The sequence below is a fragment of the Mustela lutreola genome, chromosome 5, assembly GCF_030435805.1.
Source record: "Mustela lutreola isolate mMusLut2 chromosome 5, mMusLut2.pri, whole genome shotgun sequence".
In the NCBI taxonomy this organism is placed as follows: Eukaryota; Metazoa; Chordata; class Mammalia; order Carnivora; family Mustelidae; genus Mustela; species Mustela lutreola.
In genome coordinates this window covers 66,050,671-66,070,254 of record NC_081294.1, presented here as the reverse complement: position 1 = coordinate 66,070,254, position 19,584 = coordinate 66,050,671, and the positions used below count along the sequence as shown (strand labels likewise).

At 47.4% G+C, this 19,584-nt stretch overlaps 1 protein-coding gene across 3 annotated transcripts in view; it reads left to right on the top strand.

Moving 5' to 3' along the window:
• Positions 1-19,265, top strand: part of MARCHF3 (membrane associated ring-CH-type finger 3) — a 137,718-nt gene extending 118,453 nt beyond the window's left edge. For all 3 annotated transcript variants that reach the window (XM_059174460.1, XM_059174459.1, XM_059174461.1), the window contains 2 exons: positions 11,566-11,775; positions 18,310-19,265. In XM_059174460.1, coding sequence (XP_059030443.1) covers positions 11,566-11,775; positions 18,310-18,468 — 369 coding nt within the window. In that variant the 3' untranslated portion in view covers positions 18,469-19,265. The remainder of the gene's footprint in view (positions 1-11,565; positions 11,776-18,309) is intronic.
• The last annotated feature ends 319 nt before the right edge of the window (positions 19,266-19,584 follow it).

Here is a 19,584-nt window from a genome sequence, read left to right as displayed (position 1 = left end):
GTCCTGTCCTATCCAATGAAAGATATCCCAGAAAACCAGAGAAGCAAGAAAAGCAGGTGGACACAAAGAGAAAGAGGGAGACTCTCTAATCTGTGAGGGGGCTTGGAAAGGACATGTCTGAGATCTTGAAAATTGTGGAAGGCTTAGACAGTGTGCACAAGGAGTGGGGAGCACCTTCTGAATGGCTTGCAGGCTGGGGGGCTACCTTTGAAATTTGGGGGCAGGGAGATTCCAACAAAAATAAAGAGGTATATCAGCAAATACTCCAGCGCAGGGTCTTAGGCCACTGCCTCAAGTGGAGCCTTGAGAGGTTCCAGAACCAGTCACTGCTGGGAGTTACATCATGTCTTCAAGGTCGGCTGGGCCATCCTGTCTATTCGGGATCCTTTTGGGCAACAAAACCGCAGACTCCAGGGATTGTGGATCTAAAAGTTCCTGTCTCCATGGTTTTTCCACCTCGCAGAAATCTATCCCTTTCCCGAAGTGCCTCAAACCTTCCGGCTTACTTTGGGAGTAGGTGGCGCTGGGGAGACTCTCTTCTGTCCTCTATCATGTGTGTGTTCCATGTTCCACAGCAAGCCTTCCCCCACACCCCGCTCTGGGACTCCTCACACTCACACCCTCACTCTATCTCCAAGGGACACCGATTTTTAAATGTGGTCCCCTTTGAGGACCTGGCTGTGAATTTGATTTCTCTCTCTTTCTCTCTCTCTCTCTCTCTATATATATATGCCTTTAAATATCCCCATTGATCAAAACAGAGCTTTATTATCCTTATTCCTATTATTCATCAGAGTCTCCTTTTTGGTCCCGGGTTCCAGTTGGGACTCCTACGTGGTATACCATCCTGGCACCTTTTGCCCTGTGATCCTGTCCTGCTGGAAGTAATTATTCGAAGCTTCAGAAACCTGGGGTCCAATAGCAAGCCAGCAGAGAGGGTGTCAGAGGCCAGCCACTGGGCTGGCTCCAGGACCAGGGGCCCCATAAGTACCAAATGAAGCAGGGCTCAGGGACCTAGTGCTGCTGTGGCATCCTGTTTATAACAGACCACACAATATGATGCCCTTGGCTCCTGGGGCAAATCATTTCTATTTTTAGCACAATGTATGCCAGTCATCAATTTCTTCTGGAAATTTCTGTTTCCTTGCCCTCTAGCCTCCTTTCCTCACCTTCTCTTGCTATGTCTCTGGCTTTCCAAGGATCACTTGTGTCACATAATTCTGCAGCCTCCTTTCATATTTTGGATAAGCAGTCTCCATTGGCTGTGATCGCTTATGCACGGTGATGATCTAAAACAGAGCAAAATGACTCCCATTTTGCTTATATCTGAAGTTGTGGTAATACGTAAAATTACTTTGCCATCTAGTCCTGCTGTGCCACTAATCTCATCTTTGGAAAATTTCAAATCGTCGGTGTGGGTGTGCATAGCATTTGTTTAAATAATGCCAGCGCCAAATTAGAATGTCTCAGACACAAACACGGTATTTATGGAGCACTATAGCCCATTAATTGGCTTATTGGCCGAAATCCTCCAGGGACCATCACAGATCTCCAGGGCGCCCTTGAACATGACTTATGCTGCAGCCAAATCACAGCTGTGAATGCCAGCACCACTGCTAAGCATGTGTCTGTGGCAAAAATTGCTCCCCTGTATTTGACCAGCGGAGTCAGGGTAAGGATGTATGTATATTTCTCAGTTAAACTCATCCTGTTTCTGCTCAAGGCCATCCCCCAGGTCAGAAGCATTTATAGTCTTTGGCTCATATTTATCAAGCACAAATTAAATATTTTAGGAAATGGGAATATAACTGTGAACAGGCCAGAAGAATGTTGTACACTAATAGATCTTACCCACCAGGGAGAAAGACATGGGATAAACAAGTCAATAAAAGAAAAGGTTATCTCTGATAGTGATAAGAGTTATCCAGGAAGAACCAAGTTGTAAAGAATAACTTGGTGAGAGAAGGCGTGGTGGTTTGTGAAGGCGCCTCTGAAGAGGTCATGACCTTGGAGCCGACACATGACTGAGAAGGAGGGGCCAGACGTGGGAAGAAGCATACCAGGCAAAGCACCAACCCCTACACTCGCCCTCAGGCAGGAACCCACTCAGCATTCCCAAATCAGGAAGAAACACTGACCTGACAAAGTGGCCTGAGAGATCAAAGGAGCCTGATTCCAGATGCTAAACTTTTCCTTCACGGACCCACTGGCACTCTGTTCACGCTTGTGGATCCCTTCTCAGAATCATGGAATGCTTGGAGGGCCCACTTGGGATGCAACGATACCCCATTACACTCTAACAGAGCTAGCAAACAAAAGTTGTGATGTAAAACCCAAGGGCTTCTTTAACCCATTCTGTTGTGGCAGATCTGAAAACCAACTCTGAAGCGGCAGTATGTCAGGATGTCTACCACAATTTAACAGGAAGTGAAATACTGTGATCTTCATTGATCACAAAGCCACAAGTATTCCCCATCTCAGTAAGATTTTCTGCATAACTCAATGAGATGCTAGATTTCAATTAGAGGTTGTGAAAATCCCCATTCACAAATCACAGATCCTGCAAATCCTTCCCTTGGACCCCAAACAACCTGGGCTGCATCACTCAGGGCTCAGGGGCCACGGGGAGGTGATAGACTACGGGCCATGGGGAGCCGCTGGGGAATTTGAAGCAAGAGAAGTGGGGTGATCTTGCTGCTTTAGAGAAAGCTGATTCGGGGACCACAGGAACAGGAAGATGAGGAGGCAATTGCAGGTGAGAGGCAAGGCTGGCTTGGAAAAATAATGGCGCTGGAGAGAAAAAGACGTGAATGTGTTCAAGATATATTCCAGAAGAACCAACAGGACACACAGATCGCTTGCCTGTGGGGCGTGGGGTGAGGAAGGGCCCAGTCAGGATGAGGCGGAGGGTGCCGACAACAGCCAGCAGGCTCTGTGGGACAGCCTGCGTGGGAGCTGGGTGATGCCAGGGAACCCAGGGCTCCGTGGTGGACCTAGGCGAGTATGACACATTGCTCCCACAGACGGAGAGATGTCTAGGAATCAGCAAATGCGCAGCCTGGGCTCAGAAAAGCCCTAGGCTGAAAGACGAGGCACACACTCTCTAGTCAAACCGCATGTCCTGAACAGAAGTGGGACCTTGAGACAAAGAGAAAGGGTCCTTCGCCACTCCCCTCAAAGCCATGCCATCCTCTCTCCTGTGAGGGAGACTCCTGGTTGTTGTTGTTGTTGTTTTTTAACTCCCCCAAAGAGGTGAAAAAACTTGATGAACAGTTTGGGGGAGCTAATGGGGGTCGCCGGAAGCAATGTCCCAGCTCCCATTTTATCCCCTGCATGGTGCTACTTCCCCAGCCTTATCCACTGTAGGAGCAAACAGAAATTAGGGTCAAGATTTCCTGTAGTTAATACATGAAACTAACATAACAGAGTAAAACATTCTACGTCCATTAATTACACTTCAATTAAAAAAAAATTTTTTTTTTAATTTTTGTAAGATTTTATGTAGTGTGAAAGCAAGCTGAGGGGAAGAGTTGAAAGAACAGTAGGCTGGAGATCTCAAAGCCTGGCTCCTCTCCGTGTAACCTTGAACAACTATCTTAACCTCACTGAGGCTTAGTATCCTAATTCAAAATGGGAATAATAACACCACCTGCTGTTATTAAATTCAGCGAAAATATCTGGCATCTAACAGGCACTCTGCACATATTTTTGGTTGAAACTGAGTTGTGTAATTTTTAAACAGACATCTGACATTGTCCTTTTCTCATGTAGTTCAAGGTAGTTTTCAGGTAGAAAAAAAAAAAACAGATTATAATTGGGACAAAAACAGTACAAAGGACCTTGAATAATTTACTGGATCTCTCATGCTGTTTCATGACCTGTGGAAAAACAGATGGCACTCCACAATTATTTACAACTTAAAAAAAAAAAAATCTTGAACAGAAACTACAGGCTTTTCACCTTGTAGCAATAAAATAGTGCATAGATATTTCTCTTAGAAACCTAAAAAGAATGATACGTAAGCATCTTTAGTCTAGAAGGCTAACGGCAATGAACTGCAGGACCTAATGTCTACCCACCAACAAAAGTGTCCCCTCACCAATGAATTTCATTAGACTAACTAGTATTGTAAGATCTTTTCTGGTCAGGCTACTGGCATCCAGATGTTCATTCATTTTCATTACAAGCATCCACTGTGCTCCAGCATTGCTCTTGGACCGAGGCATCCAAGAATGAACAGAAATGAGGTCCCTGTCATCACAGAGCTCTCAGTGAGGTAGGGAGCAAAATGTAAGCAAGGGAACAGCCAAATAAATAGCATCTCTTCGGAGAGTGTCATGTGCTCTGCAGAGAATGTAGCCAAGCACTGTTTGTAGGCACAAGGAGTGTTTGCAAGGAAAAGGTACCATTTGAGCTGAGACCTAAACAACCAGAAGGAGCCAGCTGAGCAAGAATCTGGGCAGAGCCTGTCCCCTGAATGGGAACAGGCATAAGTAAAAGTTGGGCATGAAGGGGGAGAGGGAAGAGGGGATATGGTCGGAGAAGTAGGCAGGTGTGAGATCAGGTCTTCTCACAGTCTTAGGTAAAGAGTATGGACTTGATTCTGACCATTGTAGAGCCTTAAGCGAAGAAGAAACAGGCTCTGACAGGTGGATGTTCTAAGTCACCCCAACTGGTTTTAGAGCTGGACCGTAGGGAAGCCAGAGTGGAAGCAAGGAGGCTTTTGGCTCCCACGGATGAGATGATAGTGGCCCAAGGATGGCAGCTGTGGATGTGGAAGGGAGCACCCAGATTCCAGATACCGAAAGGTATCCAGGTGGTGCCGAAAGGCGACATGTGGTGGGTAAGACAGAAAGGGAAGGGCCAGCTGAGTGACAGGATGGGTGGTGATGTCATTCACTGAGATGGAGGAGATGTGGAGAAAAGTATGTGCTAAATCAAGAGTTCTGTTTCGGACAGATTGAGTTTAAGTCGTCTGTTAGTCATCTAAGTGGGGATGTTGAGTGGGCTGTTGAATACGCACATCTGGAGCTTTGGAGGGAGGCCAAGGCTGGAGAAGGACATTTTAGGATCACGAGCAAATCCTCTGTGAAGTTTTCATTTGAGATGCGTTGCTGCAAGCCTGGTTGGATGGATATCCGGAGCAACCATTGCCTTCAGCTCCCCCAGAGTCATAATTTCTTTCTGGGTGACTTCAGCTGTCCTGGAAATTCACCGACTGACTGGAGTTCAGGGATTTAAAACATCAGTAGGGTTTGTTTGTTTTTGTTCTCTGTTCTGTTTCAAGTGAATGGAAATGCATGATATTCGTGTTTCATCGTAATCTCTAGATCATGCAGAGGACCCATCACATACCCGTCTGATCACTGCACTGCCCCTTTGACCTTGCAGCTCCCCAGGCAAGCAGACAGCTTAGTGTGAAATGACCAGGGTTTTGAAAAATAAGACCAACGCCAAGGAAAGTAAGCCCTTGGTTAATAACTCTGCCAAGTGTCAGATGAACAGGAAACACTCAAGCAGATAGACCCATTGAGAAACCATGTTGAGACCTTACCTCCTTTCTCTTTTTCCTCTCCATAAATTTGAGATGGTTCTAGCAGTTGTTATCCCTTCTGTCAGTTTCTTCCATTCTCATGATGGGTTCTCATTAAGGAGATTCATAGGGAAGGTGGTAATCGATCAGAGCTATTAGCCACCAGAGTGTAATCTGGTTCCAGTACAAACTGACCCGCACACTGTCCTGTCTACCTTGAGGATTTAAGCTGATTAACTCGGAGCCTGGGAAACAGAATCCAGTGTCCTAGAGCACTGCACCCTCTTCACCCCCTACCCGTCGAGGAAGGGATTTAACAAATTGACACTGTAATTAGATCCAAACCTAGAGTTAGCACACCTTGGAAGGCATCACTGGTGCCCGGCTCATCTTTGCACATTACTGTGTCGCTGGGGGAACGCTGCTTGCTTTTCTCCCTGTCTCTGGCCGATCACCAAGGGGGGATTTCTGTTTTGTTTAGACAGTTGGTTGGGTGGTTGGTTTTTGGACCTGTTTCCAAGAGCACATCAGTCTCCTGGGTCAGGAACGAGTCAGGGACTGGAATGAGATCACAGGGAAGCAGGCAGCTCACTGGTTTCAATTCTACAGCCTCTATGCTTGGTGTTCCTAATGGAACCAGAGAACAGAAGTCAGGAAGGGCGCCCGGGTTGCCGACAGATCCCCCGGCTGCCGTGTGGGTGGGCCAGCCAGGTGAGAGATGCCGTACAAATTAGTATTCTCAAGCATTGACCTCGGCTTTTAAAGTACAGCTAACCACCAAGTATAAGCAGAAGACTAATGTTAAACTAAAGCCCCTTCAAGAACGATATTCTGGCAGCAAAAGCTGTCTACAAGTGGCAGGACAAATTAGTAGCAGGCACCCAGGGAACCTTCTTACACCAACAAAAACATTGAAGGTACGAGCCTCCTCCTACCCACTTCATTCCCTCATTACCCACTGCCTCCTTTCTTTCTTTCTTTTTTTTTTTTTTTTTTTTTAACTAAGAATGATGATAGAATAGATTATTTTGGATCACATCTTTGGCGCTAGACAACATGGTTCAAAGCCTAAGCCAGTCTTTTTTAGTCACTTGACGTTCTCTGTGCCTCAGTTTCCCTATCTATAAAATGCTGGTGACAATAGTGGTACCCCTTTCAAAGGTTACTGAAGAGTAAATCAGTGACTTCACCCAGCATAAAGAGAGAGCTTTGGATATCCTTGTGTGTGAGTAAACGTAAGCCACTGTCATTGATGGAATGCGGCAAATGCCGAACATGCAAGACGCGAGTCATACAAAGCCTCCACCTCAGGTCAGGTGGCAAGACGGACACACAAACCAACCTGCCATTCGGCTGCAGCCTGCTCTGTGTTACATATTTGGGAAATGAAGACCTATTGCAAAGTAGGTCTAATACTCCATGTATAATAAGTATAACTGACTAGAGAGGCACAAGACATAACAGCAGAAAATCACATTGAACAATAATTGAGATCAATGTTTTACCTGTTAAGAATTAAGCCAAAATATCTCTGAGATTAAATTCCCCAACATTAGGCCTCATTGCGATGTGGTAAAAGAATGAACATACAACAGAACAGTATCCTAAGAATATTTTGTAAAGGGCACCTGGGTGACTCAGTTGGTTAAGCGACTGCCTTCGGCTCAGGTCATGATCTTGGGAGTCCCAGGATCGAGACCCACATCAGGCTCCCTGCTCAGGGGACAGTCTGCTTCTCCCTCTGACCCCCACCTTCTCGCGCACTCTCTCTCTGATTCTTTCTCTCTCAAATAAATAAATAAAATCTTTTTTTAAAAAAGAATATTTTTTAAAAATTACCATGGTAGTATCCTGGCCAGCCAATCCTTCAGCTATTTGATGAACCAGTCAATAGTAGGACTTACTCTATCCCACCTAGCTGAAAATTTGCCAGAAATCTAGTGCACACACATACACAAGTGCCATTTGGTGCAGAAAGAAAATCTAAATATGGAAAGCAAGGAACAGCAAAGTGAGGCTGGTTTGAATCTCACCTCTACCACCCACCTGCCATCTATCCTCAGGTGAGTTAGTAAACTCTCTTCTCCCCTGTGTCTGCATCTGTAAAATGGGGGTAATATGAGCGTTGTTGCAAGGCCTCAGTGAGACGTTGCATCATAAACTCAACTTTCTAGCACCGAGCTTGCCCCAGCCATAGCGCAGTACGTTTTTTTTTTCCCTGCTATCATTCGCAAAACACTAGCTGGACACCTCCCTTGGCTAACTCCCTCTTCTTTCCCGATCCCTCACTCAGTGTCCGTCTCTCTCTCTCTCTCTCCTGATGTTTTGTACACAACTAATAAATACATAAATATTTACATGGGTAATCCATGTTCATTGGAGGAAAGCAAGAAAATACAAAGCAAAAAAAATTAAAGACCACTCATGATTCCACCACCCAGATAGCCGCTCTTTTGCTAGGAATCCTTCTGGTCTTTGGATGTGTAAATCCACTCCATCTACGTAGGTATAAATGTCTGTGTGTTTATAAATATATCATTACCTACACAGGATCATACAATACATTCTGTCCAGTAGAACTGTCTTCCTGCTCAATAATGTATCATGTCCGTAAATACAAAATGTACATTATCATTTCAAATTACTCTATGGTATCCTAAGTAAATCCTCTAATTTATTTAGACAGTCACCTCCTGCTAGAAATGTGAGGTGTAATCCACTTTTCTCTGTTATAAACATGGCTTGTGTAAATATCCCATATCAGCCTCTTTGAATACTTTGGCAGAAGTTCTTACCATGGCAGAGGGCAACTTTTTTTATTCATCAACAGATACTGCCAGTGGTCTTGTTCATGGCACCTGCATTTGTGTAAGCGATAAATTAACACTTGGGGTTCTGCAGAAGTTTTAATATAATAGTACATATTGAAAGAACTTCATATCTGGGGCACTTGGCTGGCTCAGCCGGTAGAGCACACAACTGTTGATCTCAGGATTGTGAGTTCAAGCCCCACACTGGGCAGAGAGTTTACTTCAAAAACATACAAACAAACAAAAAAACACAAACAACTTCATACCTAAATATGAGCCAGCAGTAAATAAAAGGTAAGCTAAGCCAAAAATACATATATATAAATATTTTTATTTATTTATTTATTTATTTAAATATTTTAAACATTAAATATTTAAATATATGTGCTTGATTATATTTAAATATATTTAATTATATCTATATATATAGTTAATAATGTGCAGAATCCAGATATTAGATGATCATGTACATATAAAAAGGCCTGGAAATTTTTTAGGAATATAGAAAATCAATGAACAATTAGAAAATGAGAAACTGGGAACCAGTAGTAATATTAATCTCGCCTTCTTGATTTATCTTACACCGGATGGAGATAAGCAATGATTTGTAATTACCTCCTTCCACACCTGAGTCATTTCATTGGGTAATGTCAAGGGCCACATAGATAAGTAAAATACTAAATTAATTTTCATAAAATGTATTCAGAATTCTCCAGTGGAAGGAATTGGGGAAAGTCTTTGCCAGGAAGTTCAGCTTGTCTGCGTACTTCGGTTGCATATTTATTGAGAATCTACTATGTTCCAGCAAGTGAGGACACAGAGAAAAGTAGGCCAGGCTTCCAGATCTGTTTCCAGTGAAAATCTGCAAAAGGAATCAGCTCACTGCAATTCGGACAACAGTGTTTAAGGATCTGGATTTCTGAATGTCTTGCAATTTTAATATGGTTCGAATATTTTGTGGATAGGACATCTGAGCAGGAGCGGAGAACTAAGCCCCCTCCTCACTTTGACCCCTAAGTCACGTGAAGCAATCATTTAACCTTGCTGAGCCTCCTTAATATTAGGAGAATCACGTCCGATTTCTGCTCTCTAGATCATAGTGGTAGTCCCAGTATTTAGGCAAGAAAATGTTAATAAGAGCTCACTGATTTCCTTTGAAGCTGCTGAGATGTGTGGAGTAACATGACAACACATGACAGGGTCACTGTCCTTTGCATTTGATCCTTTAGGTATTTCTGTGAAATTTTTTAATGCTGTATTTCTGTTTACCCTTCCATGATCTATTTTACTCGGGTCCACTTTAGAGCTGAGGTTTCCTTCCTTCAGTATCTCTGCACACTTGAAAGGTGCGTGACTCTGGAAAGCAGTGTGCTGGACTCTGCGGGTCATTTAATGTTTGCCTCGGCCAGACACTCAAGGCAGAACACCTCCCAGAAAACCTCTTCTGTGCCTCTCCCCGCCACGTCTCTTCTGCTCACTCCTGAGGCTTTTTCTGGCCCTTCTGCTGCTCTGTCCTCACCTGGCTTGCCCTTTCTGCAGCTCTTCTGTCTCTTCCTCCTGCCCTTGAATGTGGTCTTCCCTTCACCCTCCACTGTGCACCACCCACTCCTGTGTCCCCTGTCATGCCCCTTTCCCTCCCACCAATGTTTGTGTGGGAATTACCGCCCTGGCCACTTGGGGTGCCTACTCAGCAGACCATAATGCTCCCATTCAGGGGCCAGCCCACAGCACTGCTAAACCCCCATTTGCTTATGGGACAAGATGAAAGACAGACTCAGCCAGCGTCTCTTCCCACTCCCACCCCATCAACTGTGCTTGAGCCCCTCCTCTGGACCCTTTGGGCTCAGCTAGTACTACATGGAGTAGCGAGATGGGAGCATTTGGAGACATGTTCCAGTGCTAACCTGAAGAAAAGCCCCCAGGCCTCATTACCATCATGTACCAACACCAATATGTAAGCATGACTCTTCCCAGAACGAATTATGGAAAACATTTCAGCAGGCATTCAGCCTAAACCTGTTCCCCTAAGAGGGAGCACAGCAACTGTGTTTTGCAGCCTGTAGGAATTCTCACCGCTGGTCTTTCAAGCACAAAGTTTTCACTACCCTTGTTGGGCTGGTTCAGCCCCCAAATTGGGCAACACAACTAAGATGTCAGGGACCATCCTAAGTAGGGTCAGGGTCCTAATGCAAGGAGGGGCATTACTGAGTTCATGGAGTCACATGAGTCTCCATCTTTGGGAGATCCCCAAGACCACCCTTAGGGTCCATGATTGCATGGAAGGCTTCACAGGAATCAGAAAAGCTCTTTTCCTTATGGTTTGACAGCAAAAGGATACCAATTCAGATCAGTAGAGGAAAAGGGTCCAGGGGTAAAGTTCAGGAGGAACCAGGCACGAGCTCCCAGGTGTCCCCTCCCGGTAATGTTACCCAAACCCGCTTAATTTTTCCGGCAACAATTTGTGACAACACATACCAGGCATTATCACCCCAAGGCTTGGTGTATAGGGTATTCACTGGAGTCATTCACAGAGGCATGGAGCGCCTGTGTGTCTGCGCTTAGCTCCCTAGACTCCAGCCCCCTACAGTGAATGTAGGTGTTCAGCATAAATCACATCGTTGGGATAAACGATTTCATTATACTCTTACTATATGGCCCAAGGCCGCAGGCATACAGAGATGCTCGTAAAAGGCAAAATACTGCAAGGACTCAGAGCTCATCTCTAAAGAGCCAATCTTGAAAATGGGTCTTTCTGGGGAACATGCACAATTTGAGCAAACCCACCTTGCTAAGTTAACCCCTTCCTGCAGACATTCCCAGGGCCCAAGACTGGGCCCCACAACAGCACTTCTCCTGTCTCAACTATTACCTTCTGGAAATACCATCCTCCCCATCTTCCCGTAATGTCAGTGTTCAATATAATAACCTCTGAACTGTTTTCAAAAACAGCAGACACTTTGCCTACAGCAAAGACACTTTTAAAAATTCTGATTTTGATCCTCATCACTGTTGTCATGTTAAAGTATTATCAAGAATCACTATTCCCCGGGGAGGTGGGGTATGGAATGAGGCCTGAACTCTTCCCTGGGATCTCAGAACAGGTCCAAAGCACCTGTGTCCCATTTCAGGAGACAGAGACACCCTCGAGGGCAGCGGGTCTCCGCTCCACACCGGCCTCTAACTGTGACTCCGCTTTTCTCTGTCTCCCCGTCTCCCCGGCAGTGGCTCCGAAACCCAGGCCCCCAGCATGAGAAGCGGACTCTGTTTGGAGACATGGTGTGCTTCTTGTTCATCACGCCGCTGGCCACCATCTCAGGCTGGCTCTGCCTGCGGGGTGCCGTGGACCACCTGCACTTTAGTAGTCGGCTGGAGGCCGTCGGACTGATCGCACTCACTGTGGCACTCTTCACCATTTACCTCTTTTGGACACTAGTAAGTATGGCCCAGGGCCCGGGGACTTGGAGCAGCCAGAGCTGGCCACCACCTCTCAGCAGGCACAGCCTTCCCTCCCGGCCGTAGCCCAGCCACCCGGCCTGGTGAAAGGCAGATCCGCAGGTGCTGGCGGGGGCGTGCGTGCCACGCTCGAGGTCCGGGTGGGTGTGCTTGTGGATGTGCATGCGCGGGCGCGTGTCCACCCCAGTGTGCTGCTGGGAAGAGCAGATCAAGGAAAGAAAAAGCTCCTGCTTCTGAGAGCCCATCAATCAAAGCCACACACCCTAAACGTTCCCCTCCTCCAGGGTTCTGGGACTCCATCCGCGACGGGGCATGGCATTTTCTTTCTCTGGTTTATGTGCCTCGCTTTTGCTGGGATTGTAGCAGATCATGAAGGATGCTCTTGGCCACTGCTGCTGTCACTGCCTGGGCAGATCATGAATCCTCAGGCTGGTTATTTTCTTCTTACTCCTGGACACAGCCTAAATTCTTTGCTGGACGTGGAGCTGCGTTTTGCCTGATGGTTATTCTGTGTGTTGGGATATTGACTCCACAGCCCATAAAAACACTAATTTATCTAGCTGAGAAGCTGCCACCAAAGAAACCCGTTTCCCAAATAAGCGTGTCTGCCGTATATGAGGGAGAATTCTTAAACATGTCTGGTTTTTTTCACCCACTTAACTCCTGAAGAGAGTTAAATGCTTGGGCAGAGGTTGGCACAGCACTGATCTCACTCTCTCTGTTTCCCTCTGGGACCTGCAGGGAAGAAAGTCACTACCCGCTAGACTCATTTCAGAAACTGGGCGCCCTGCTTCCTGGCATGACTTTGCTGTGCCTGCTCATTTCTAATCTGAGCACGTCCCACGGTTACTTAGTATGTGTTTCCTGTCCAAAGCGTACCATTCTCTTATCCCATAGCACGGGGTCAGCATGTGGACGCTTCTAGCGCTCACTCCCACATGCCCCTCTGTTCTGTCTTCCAAACCCTGTCCCACCAGCTGCCAGGGCAACTGTAACTTTCCCCTAGGCCAGGTCATTTCCGTCTTGTCCATCCTGTGACGCTACAGCTCTGTACCTTCCTTCAGGGTGGGGCGGGGAGGGAGCCTTCAGACAGACAGACCATCCGTCTTAGTGGAGAGGGACATGGCTCGAGTCTTGGTAAAGACGGAGCATTCTGAGGCTTCCAACTCTCTCTGAGTCCCCCGGTGAAGTCAGGCATTCTGCTACCCACCACCAGCCAAAAGCGGATGTGAACCTGTTTCACCTCCCATCTCAGAAGAAAGGGGGCTTGGGCGGGAAGGGTGCCTGGAGTGGGCTCTTTCAGTGTCTCTCCTCTAAAGGTCTGTGCTGCCCATGTGGGTCCTGATTCACTGTGAGTCAAGCAATGAGGCAGACTCAGAAGTCACAAGGTGATGGGAATGGGAAAAAAAATAAGAGTAAGACTCTTAGAATAAGAAATCAAATCACCTTTAGCACTGATGCCCGGTCAGCTGCGTCAGCTTGGAAAAGGCAGTTCACATCTCCGAGCCTTGGCACCCTCATTCATAAAGTGGGCGTGACAGGAATGCCCATCCCACCAGGCTCCTCCCTGCTCCTTGGCATCAGAAAGGAGAGAGCACCTGAGGAAGGTTCTCTGGAAAATAACTCTCAGTTCTTACCATGTTTACAGGTTTGCTAGTCTATGATTTTTCTTAGATGTGTGTGGAGGATGCAGGGTGGTTGAGGATGTAAACCTTATTGTTAGGCTTTCAAACCAATTTAAGGCCTTTTGGAAAACCTGCTTTGTAAAGCATATGGTCATCTATTATGAAAGAGGAAGAGGCAGCAAGGGAAGGAAGAAAGGGAAAGATTTCACCCGGAAAAGCGGATGTGAACCTGTTTCACCTCCCATCTCAGAAGAAAGGGGGCTTGGGCAGGAAGGGTGCTTGGAGTGGGCTCTTTCAGGAGACTGAGAACATACTTCATTCCAGAAACGTTTCCGAGAGGCAGTGCCCAGTAGTGAAAAGCACACGCATGAGAATCCAAAGACCCTGTGGTCAGACCCAAGATTTAGCACACTAAGAACTGTGTCACTCTAAAGAGGGTACTTACCCTCTCTGATCAGCCTTCCCCTTTACAGATAGTGGAGGAACAGTGACAGCCCTGGGTCACTAGGCTACCGGCAGGACTAGGTAGGGTACCTTCGGAAACGTTTATCAGAGCCCCCAGAATAGACATGAGGGTTTCTTCCTCTGCACACTCAGCGGGTCACAAGATGCAAAGCCACTGGAGGGAGGGGAAGGCGTTCTCCCCTGAAACGGCGCTGCAGCACCCCTGAGCCCGAGGTGACTGGATCCAGGCTAAGTCCCTCCCAGATAAATGCTGTAGTGAGCTGCCCTGGCAGGAGCCGTAACTCAGGAGCTGACAGCACTTGGAAAGTGCCCTCCGGCAGAAACCCATTGTAAACAAGCTGTCAGGCTTCCGGAGAATATGCTGTGAAAATGTCTTAGATAAACAAACACCGTGTCAGTCCCAGCCGGGCTGCTGCTCAGAGCAGCCTTCCTGGCAGGGCCTCGCCAGCACTGGGAAGGGGGGAACACAGCCCCGCTGCTGCCTTGTCGCGCCTCTGCAGTCTGAGCCCGGCCCTGCCGCCCCTCGGGAACAGGGCGTTCTGGAACCTGCCGTGGGGAAGCCTACCTCTGGGAAACCACAAGCCCAGAGTGGGTGCCATGGAACTATCACTGCCTACATCACAAACCGTCTGAGGTCCAGGGACAGACGTCATCCGAGTCCACGCTCGGCGCTAGAAAGTCACCCAGCGTGGCGCTTAAAATGAGCCAACCGCGGACAAGTTGGGGACTGGGATGCTGTGCTGCAGGGACCCGCAGGGAGTGCCTGCGTTCACCGCATCACCAAGGCAACAGCCAGCACCCGGCACAGAAACTGGTTAAGGCCTGGGATGCAATGAATGAGCAATCTCTTTCCTCTGGCTGATTCCCAGCCCCACGGGATAGTCATCTGAATTCTCCTTATAACATTGGGAGACCTCCGGGAGGACACTGCCTGACAAGGGTGACCGTGCGCGAGCTGGCTGACCCACAGCCCACACAGCCCACGGCAGCCCCAGGGTTTCGAGGGTGACCCCATGTCCAGTCCTGCTCCTTGGCCCGTGTACTCTCACAGCCCACCTGCTCGGTGCAGCCGGAGATCAAGGAGCTCGTCCTTTCCTGGGAAGATGAGGCCCTGGCCCCATCAGTAGGCCTCAATCTGGAGAGAAAGGGCAGAATAAGAAATCGGTGACGAGATTTCCCACACCCTTCTGTGACTTTACAGCGGCCCTTAGGCCACAGCCCTGTCACTTCCCTGATCAAGAGAGTGGTTGCTGATGTAATCCTTCCTTGCCCTGCCCACGTGACCACCACTCTTTGTAGGATCGTACCCACGACGGGTTAATCTCCTTTGGATGAAGAACTGAACACACCTCAAGAAATTCACCCCAAAAGAAGTATTTTTAGAATAGTGGCCCTGTGCGCTTTCTTCCTCTTCTCTCCGTAACACAGACATTGAAGGAGCATCTGGGAGTCAACTCTTGATTTTGGCTCAGGTCAGGATCTCAGGGTCATGAGATTGAGCCTCCTGTCAGGTTCCCTGCTGGGTGTGGAGTCGCTTCAGATTCTCGCTCTCCTTCGCTCCCTCTGCGACCCGCACCCAGGGACATTTAAGAAATATCTAAACTATTAAGAAATATCTAAACTAAGTTCCCAAATGTTGGAATTGTCCTGGCTTCCTTTTGGTTTGTTTCTGCTTCCCTCATTGCCTCTTTAGTTCTGGAAGTCAAACTTCCTTTCTTCCTATTCTATTCCACTGTGGGAAGGGAGTGTCCTGGAGCTCCTGGCCCTGGCTCAGCATCACCCAAGGGCATTTGCAAACCTGGGGTCCCATCTGCATCAGGCTCAAGTTCCTTGATTTTCCTTATTGGGGAAAATCAAGGAGTCCTCTTCTTGAGGAGTCTTCTCTGACCCTTTCTTCTTATTGACTGAATTTGCCTGCAGATTGTGATGGTTAACAGCAATTAAGATAGATGAATGTATAATAAGATCTCATCTGTTTGTCTGAACAAGCTGGCTGATTTTCACACCTTCTGGCCAAGGAACCAAGAGACCTGCTAAGTTGTTGACTTCCCAGGTTGCCTGCAGCAGCGCTTCTCAGGCTTGAACAGATCTGCAAATCACCTGGGGATCTTGTTAAAATGCACGCTCTGATTCCTTAGGTCTGGGTGGAGCCCCAAATTCCGACGTTTTAACAAGCTCCCCAGTGATACAGCCTGCTGCTGACCTATGGCCACGTCGAGAGCAAGGGAAATTAGCACGTTTTTTTCTTGTCCCCCTTCTCCTGTGTCTAAGAAGGAGCATCACAAAACCATCTTCTTTTCTATATTTAACACATCAAAAAGAACAGGCCAAGAACAGGACCGTGTGTGAGGCACGGTGCTAAGTGCTTTCTGTGCACTCTCAGACATCACTCCTCACGTTTTGCCGACACACGGAAGCTTGCGGGGGGCAAGCAACCCTCCCAGAGTCCCAGAGCCACTAGGTAGAGGGTGGGGGTCCAGGCCTGGGGTGCCGGGCCTGAGAGCAGGCGTCCCCTGGGTGCTCCCACAGCGACTTCTCGGCTTACCCAGGCCCGGCATGCACAGCTCCTTAACATTCAGATGAGGGTCTCTTGACTTGAAACCCAGCTTTCGGAGAATATCTCCAGATTCTGGTCTTTTTGAGCTGCCACAGCTCCTCATTAGTACGAGTCTGCCTTCAACTCATCTCCCTGCTCTTGGCCCTGAGCAGAAGGCATCCCCGCCTGCCTTTCCCACACTCCGCCATCGGCACTAAGCCGCAGCAGGACAGAATAGATGCATCGAGAACCAAGCTTAGGGAGGAAAAACAAACCCCAAACTTGATCCACTTTGGCATGTTCAGGGCCTTTTGGAGAAAAGCACATCTGTGTGAGTTTAAAAGCTTATATTTTCATACCCAAATCTCTCTGGCACTCAGCCTGTGGCATCTGCTTTCTAGCCTCAGAAATTTAAGCTAGCGGCCTTGAATTTCTTGATCCTGCCAGAGAACCAGTAAGCCCTTTCTGATCCAGGGCCTGTGCCCTCTTCTGCTTCCAGAAATACTGGGCTCCAACCATGGGATCGGCCCTCTCTCTGACCACCATGGACCCTGTCCTGGGGTCAGCCCAGCACCCCCCCCATGATTAAACAGCCCATCCTGGGCTATCTCTCAGCCTAAGTTCACAGGTATCTTCCTTCCCAGCACCTACTAGGAAGGAAGTCATCTGGATGCTCTCAAACTGGGACCTTCCCCCGTTTTTTTTTTCTTTAATTTTTTATTTTTATAAACATATAATATATTTTTATCCCCAGGGGTACAGGTCTGTGAATCGCCAGGTTTACACACTTCACAGCACTCACCCTTCCCCCGTTTTTAAAGACAGTCCATGCACCTTCAGAAGTACAGAATCTGAATTTCCTGGGCAGTCCATCCAGGCCGGACGCCAGCCTGCTCCAAAATGAACCACAGATGTGTCTCATTCCGGGATATTTCCATGGGAAGCAAGATCATAGAAGAGAGTCTGAAACAGAGTTGCAATCAGCTATTCACTCAGCAAACTCTACCCAGTAACTTCCTAAGCACCAGGCACATGATGGGCGGTGGGCATGCAGTGATGAATATGGCCCGACCCCTGCTGTCAAGATGCTTCTGGAGCAGGGAGAGAGAGACACAAATACACTGCCTGACAAAGCACTTGATGCCATGCTGAGGTAGGCACGAGGCACTCCAGGCGCCCAGGGAGGTAGACCCTACCCCAGGCTGAGGCTCAGGAGGAGTTTATCCAGGGACTTGGTGCCCACACCAAAGCTTCCCCCACTGGAAGCTGTAGAACGATAGAGCTGCAGGCAGTTGGGGATCACCAATCAGGGGCCGCTGGTACAGTTGAAAGAGTTGTGCATGACACAAGTCAAAGGGTACCCTTCCTGTCATAGGCAGTCTGAATGTTGAATTGTGCAGTGTCCAACCTGCAGGAGGGAACATGACATCCAAGCATCACTCTCATTTAAGAGAGAGGAAGCTGAGGCCCAGACAGACACATGGCTCAGGTCCCACCCCCAGGGTGAGGGCTAGCACTGTACTCACTCCACCTCGCTGCCTGTAGCCAATCTGCTTCACAACTGATGCTTTGGGGCCCAAACACTACTATCCCCAAACTAAATCCAGCCTCTGAAAGAACCTCATTTCTGATTTGTATCCTACTTGTTTCCACTCTGAGGAAGAAGGAAGGAAGCCCCCCAGGATCCCTGCCCGTGTTCACATAAGGATGTCCTCGGGTGGGTGCCAACACTCAGCTGCCGGCCAGCGCGGTGCGGCCCCAAGAGGCCTGCCTCACTTCACTGCCACCAGCTGTTCAGAGCTGTTTTCAATGACATGTTTTGTTTCTTGGATTGATTATCAGCTTCCACTGACCTGATAATCCTTGTGTTTCCTCTCCTGACCTCAGGTGTCATTTAGGTACCACTGTCGATTGTACAACGAATGGCGTCGGACCAATCAGAGAGTGATTCTCCTCATCCCAAAGTCTGTCAGCGTCCCTTCTAACCAGCAGTCCCTGCTGGGCCTCCACTCTGTCAAGAGGAACTCAAAGGAGACCATTGTTTGACGTCCGTGTGGCTGGTTTGCTGACTCGTTGTTTGGGGTTCTGGAAGTTTCTGCACTGGGGCCATGCACTGAGCCACCTCCAAACCCTTCCTGAAGCTGTGGGTCTCGGGACATCCGGAGCCGTGGGAGCACCTCGCCCGGAGCAATGGACTCGGCCCCAAAGAAAGCAAACACCATTTCACTTGGAATCATGGATGCTGCAGTCACGTGATACTTGCTGAGCTGCCAAACGTGCTTACTGACCAGATACTATATGAAATTTCCCAAACACCTCTGTAACAGATGAGGAAGCTTGTTCTGCTAAAAATGCAATTCAATGCTTCCTTTTTTATTACAATTTCAAATATATATATATAGATATAGATATATATTAAAGTCAGATGATAATCACCATGGAAAAGCCAATGTTACAACTGGTTTCTTGGTTTGGACTGTTTGGGTTTTGGGTGAGTTTATCTGTTTCCCGGTTTCTACTGTAGATTCTTTGGGGTAATTTGATAACCAGAGTGGTCTTTTTTCATCTCCTCCTTCTCTCTTACTCAAGGGGACAACATAACAACTGCAGAGCAAGGCATAGCTGAAGGACGTTTTGTACTAAACTTCGTTTATTCCGTTTTTAAAGGGGGAAAAAAAAAAAAAGAAAGGCGTGGCGACTCTCCTGACAGTGAGCTGTTTATTTAAATTTCATTAAGGAGAAAAAAAATTAAGGTGAGAAGCACGCTCCTTTCAACTTGTTTGGTATTGCCGGCTGATAAAAACTATTTTCTAATAATAAATATCCAGTGTGTCAAAGACAAACCCCATTGATTGCAATGTTCTTTTTTTTTTTTTTTTTAAATTATAAAACTGGTGAAGTTTCCCCAAAGAGTTTTTTTTATAGGAAAAAGAAAAAGAGAGAGAGAGCGCGAGCAAGCGAGTAAAAGTGCTGGTGTTCTTAATCCCATTCCATGTAGTTCATGTCTTAATTCTGCATTCGCAAGGAACCAGAGAATCATTAGACATTTCTAGGAACCCTGGACCTGTTTTGCATATCAATTAGCATTCCCATTGCTCTATTGAATTTCTAGCTTGACAGGTAGATGTGGCAAAAAGCTAGTCCCAGCAGCCTACAGACCCT